Source organism: Rhagoletis pomonella, unplaced genomic scaffold, assembly GCF_013731165.1.
Source record: "Rhagoletis pomonella isolate Grant_MI unplaced genomic scaffold, Rhpom_1.0 Rhpom_scaffold_00013, whole genome shotgun sequence".
NCBI classification, from domain to species: domain Eukaryota; kingdom Metazoa; phylum Arthropoda; class Insecta; order Diptera; family Tephritidae; genus Rhagoletis; species Rhagoletis pomonella.
The window spans coordinates 18,484,553-18,488,662 of NW_023458567.1; the positions used below are offsets into that span (position 1 = coordinate 18,484,553).

Sequence of the window (4,110 nt, forward strand, 5' to 3'; positions counted from 1 at the left end):
AAGGCTGCACAACATGCCAAAACCCAGTGCGCCTCTTGTTTTCACCAGCAGTGAGGTAAGGGTAGCCATCGGGAAGGCGCAAGCCTCCAAAGCCATTGGACCCGACGGAATGTACATGTTGATGCTGAAAAATTTGGGTCCTGCGGGAGTAGCGTACCTAACGGAGGTCCTCAACCTATCTATTTTCACTCTCGTCATTCCAGACATCTGGAAATTGGGAGAGTGGTCCCACTGCTCAAACCGGGGAAACCAGCCAATAAAGGAGTCTTATCGCCCGATAACCCTCCTTTCCCCGGTAGCGAAGACACTCGAGGCCCCGCTGCTCCCGTATTTTATGAAGCACCTGACCCCAGCGAAGCATCAACAAGGGTTCCGTAAAGTGCATAGCACAACAACAGCACTTAACGCCATAAACACTCAGATAACTCGTGGCCTAAACCGAAACCGCCCCTGTGAGAGAACTATTCTAGTAACGTTGGACCTGTCCAAGGCGTTCGACACTGTCAGTCATTCAACGCTACTAGAAGATATAGAGGCCTCCTCACTCCCACAGGGACTCAAACGGTGATCGGTGAATTACCTGGGTGGTCGACACTCGTCAGTAATTTTCAGAGACAAAACTAGCAAGCCATGTAAAATTAAACAGGGGGTACCGCAGGGTGGTGTCCTGTCCCCGCTACTGTTTAATTATTACATCTCAAAGCTTCCTCAGCCACCAGAGGGTGTTAATATAGTCTCCTATGCTGACGATTGTTCGATCATGGCATCTGGGAATGGAATTGATGACTTGTGCTCGAAAATAAACGGTTACCTCGCCGAACTTTCTCGCTTCTTCACTGCAAGGAGCCTTGCCCTATCCCCTGCGAAATCCTCGGCAACCCTTTTCACCACCTGGACGAAGGAGGTCAGACTGCAACTGGGTATTCACGTCGATGGCGTAACAATACCGACGGTGAATAACCCGAAAATCCTCGGAGTTACCTTCGACAGTCTGCTCTCCTTCACGGCGCATACAACCGCAATTGTCAACAAAGTACAGAGCCGCAACAATGTCATCAAGTCGCTGGCCGGCAGCACTTGGGGCAAAGATAAAGAAACGTTGTTGGCAACATACAAGGCAATTGGCCGGCCGGTTCTAAACTATGCAGCGTCCGTATGATCGCCGGGGACTAGCAGGACGCAGTGGACGGAGCTACAGACCTGCCAAAACACGGCATTACGAACAGCGACAGGATTCCTCCTGATGACGCCCCAACACCACCTACATGACGAGGCCCAGATGTTCCCAGTAAAGGAGCATAATAAATTGCTCTGCAAGCAGTTCCTTGCTGGGAGCCACAGACGTGACCATCCCAGCGGGCAGCTGCTCGCGGAAGAGCCCTCGCCATGGCACGTCACGAGGCATCTTTACGAACTGACGGACGAAGTCCAGAGGTTTATCAAACAACCTCTGGACCCGTCAACCTACCGACAGGCCCTGAACGGCATTCACAGGGAATCAGTCTCAAGTTATGTAAACTCCTGTGACTGCCGTTCTAGGTACACAACCACCGGACGTGGACGGGACAGAACTTTGTCTACCTCGGGAGACCCGCACTACAATAGCCCAACTTCGCTCTGGCTATTGCAGCAGGCTCAACTCTTACTTGAGTAGAATCAACGAGGATGTGCCCAACCAATACCCGGCATGTGGAGAGTCGCCACATGACTCCCGGCACCTCTTCACATGCCCTGAGAACCCCACTCAGCTAACGCCCCTGTCCCTATGGACAGCCCCTGTGGAAGTCGCACACTTCCTGGGCCTCGCCCTAGCTGAAATTGACGACAACGTTGATGGATGAACCGCCCCGAACGGGGCTTAGTAGCCGCTACAACAACAACAACAAGCGAAGAAACAAGAAGAACGACTGAAAGCGCGGAGAAAACAACTATCACGACATTGACTGTTTTCAGGTTGACATATGTCAAAGGAAAAGCAGCGGAGGGAGTTTTCATGGCTACCATTCGAGATCAGTTATTTAAGGTTTAGCTTTTGTTTGATTCCCTATAATTCAAATGCTTAAATTTTAGGTCCCAGACAGTTAAATCGAAATACCGCTATCCTAAAAAAAGAAAACTAAACATACAATTTTTTATTATTATTATTATTTTTTAAATGTGCTTTCCATTTTCTGGTAATGTATTAAGGAACCTTTTAGTGGCCTCGTTTGGTTGTGAATGGCTAGGAACATATTTATCCGAATGACTCACCCTATGATTGTGCATGTTACCATGCGATCTGAACGTCTTGGGACAAAATGGACAGGTATATAAATACGTACCGGTGTGCGTACTCTCATGTTCCTACAGATATAGTAAATAAATAGATATTTAACTCGAATCTTTCCAAACAATTTTACATTTGAATTTACCTTCAAAGCGCGTGGACTTTTAAATTCTTTGCTACACATTGTACATGTAAAAGTTCTGCCTGAGTGATGATACCGTATATGGGAGGTAAGAGCATGCCTGGTACTCTTTTCTGCTCCACAATGTGTACACTTAAATGGTTGTCCAGATGTTTGGTCGCGATGTCCAATCATGTGTTTATTAAGGCAACGTATGTTTTTTAGCCACTTTTGACAAATTTTGCATTGCACTTCTGGACGAGGTTCCCTACTGTGCATATCTTCCATATGCGTAAGCAGATTTTGTTGTGTTTTTAGACACTTTCCGCACACTTCACATACAGAGTTAGAAGCATTCAAATGGACGGTCCTTTCGTGTTGTTTTAAAACTGAAGAATTTATAAACCTTAAACAAAAAAAATTATAAAAATGACAGCTTGTCTCTAAGATATTTTACCCCTTGTTGCAAGTTTTGCAGATATGATTACGTTCTGGTTGATGGTTATACTTCAGGTGATAATCCAATATATATCGTTTAGCGAATTTGCGCGGACACGATTTACATTGATAAAGCAATTTTTCTTCATCCGGATGCCTTGTGTTCATATGATTTTTATAATTATTCCGGCTTTTAAGTTGTTTATTACATATTGCACATCTATACTTACATTAAATAGAAATTTAATAAGAAATTGTAATATATAAAATGAATAGGGATTAAAATTAATGTGCACTGTAGGCGTTAATATACGAAAATTAGTTGGGTATTTTAAGTTAACTATTATGTTTAAAATTGTATTTTAAAATCAGTGTTCTTACTTGAAGAAATCTGGATCCATATGCAATTTGAGATGGTCGACATACAATGTTCGTCTGAGATAACGATTATTGCAGCAAGTAACATATCCGTTACAATGATGATCCACCCGAAAATGTTTCTTTAATTCAGTGAAATTCTTAAGTGGTGCCGAACAAAGGCAACAGGTCAATTGTGTGTTTGCTGCTATAAATTCATCCACTTCCCGCATTGATAGTTGTGAGTCTTGTGATGCGTTCGCTTTTGCTTTTGAACCTAGATCTTCAATGTCTTTACTATCGTGTTTCGGTCCGATGCTTACTTTTGATTTTTTAAGATTTTTTGCATGCCTTCCCGTTGCCTTTGAAGAGTTCTTTTTATTGGGGTTACGCTTTTTACTGTTTTTAACTCCAACGGCTTGTTTTGCTGGAAGTAATATATTTATTTATTGCGAAATTTACATTTGAACAAGAAAAATCTTACTTTCTTTGTCAGAAGTAAGCGATAGAGTCGGAATAGAAACATGATCTTCTTTGATATCTACATCCTTAATTTGATTTACTTCAATTTCTAATTCATCTACGAATACATTAGTTTTCACGCCAATTATGTCGATTTCCGGCTCACGCAACTCACTACTTTTATAGTGGATGTGGGAGCTTAAATTAGTTCCTGGGAATTCTTCAGTTTCAAAGGCATCAAAATCTGGTTTTATTTCAGTACCAGCTAAATGCGTTTGTAGTGTTTTTTGCTTTCCGTCTATAGTCAACCAAAAGCTGTGAAAATCGAATATACGCTGCCAGCAAATTTCGCAAATTTTTTTAGAAATAATATCATTGCGTTGGACCTGTAAAAACCAGTAAAAATAAACTCTCTTATATTCTAGCCAAAAGTGAAAAGGTGCTAAGTCCACCTTTTCTAGAAAAA

General features: G+C 42.6%; 1 protein-coding gene across 1 annotated transcript in view; it reads right to left on the reverse strand.

Annotated features, from left to right (window-relative positions):
- Positions 1 to 2,123: 2,123 nt before the first annotated feature.
- Positions 2,124 to 4,110, reverse strand: part of LOC118748911 (transcription factor grauzone-like) — a 2,498-nt gene continuing 511 nt past the window's right edge. Inside the window, exons 2-6 of the mRNA XM_036483651.1 lie at positions 3,667 to 4,030; positions 3,207 to 3,609; positions 2,845 to 3,045; positions 2,412 to 2,793; positions 2,124 to 2,343 (exon numbers count right to left, since the gene is read on the reverse strand). Of these exons, the coding sequence (XP_036339544.1) occupies positions 2,152 to 2,343; positions 2,412 to 2,793; positions 2,845 to 3,045; positions 3,207 to 3,609; positions 3,667 to 4,030 (1,542 nt within the window). The 3' untranslated portion in view covers positions 2,124 to 2,151. The remainder of the gene's footprint in view (positions 2,344 to 2,411; positions 2,794 to 2,844; positions 3,046 to 3,206; positions 3,610 to 3,666; positions 4,031 to 4,110) is intronic.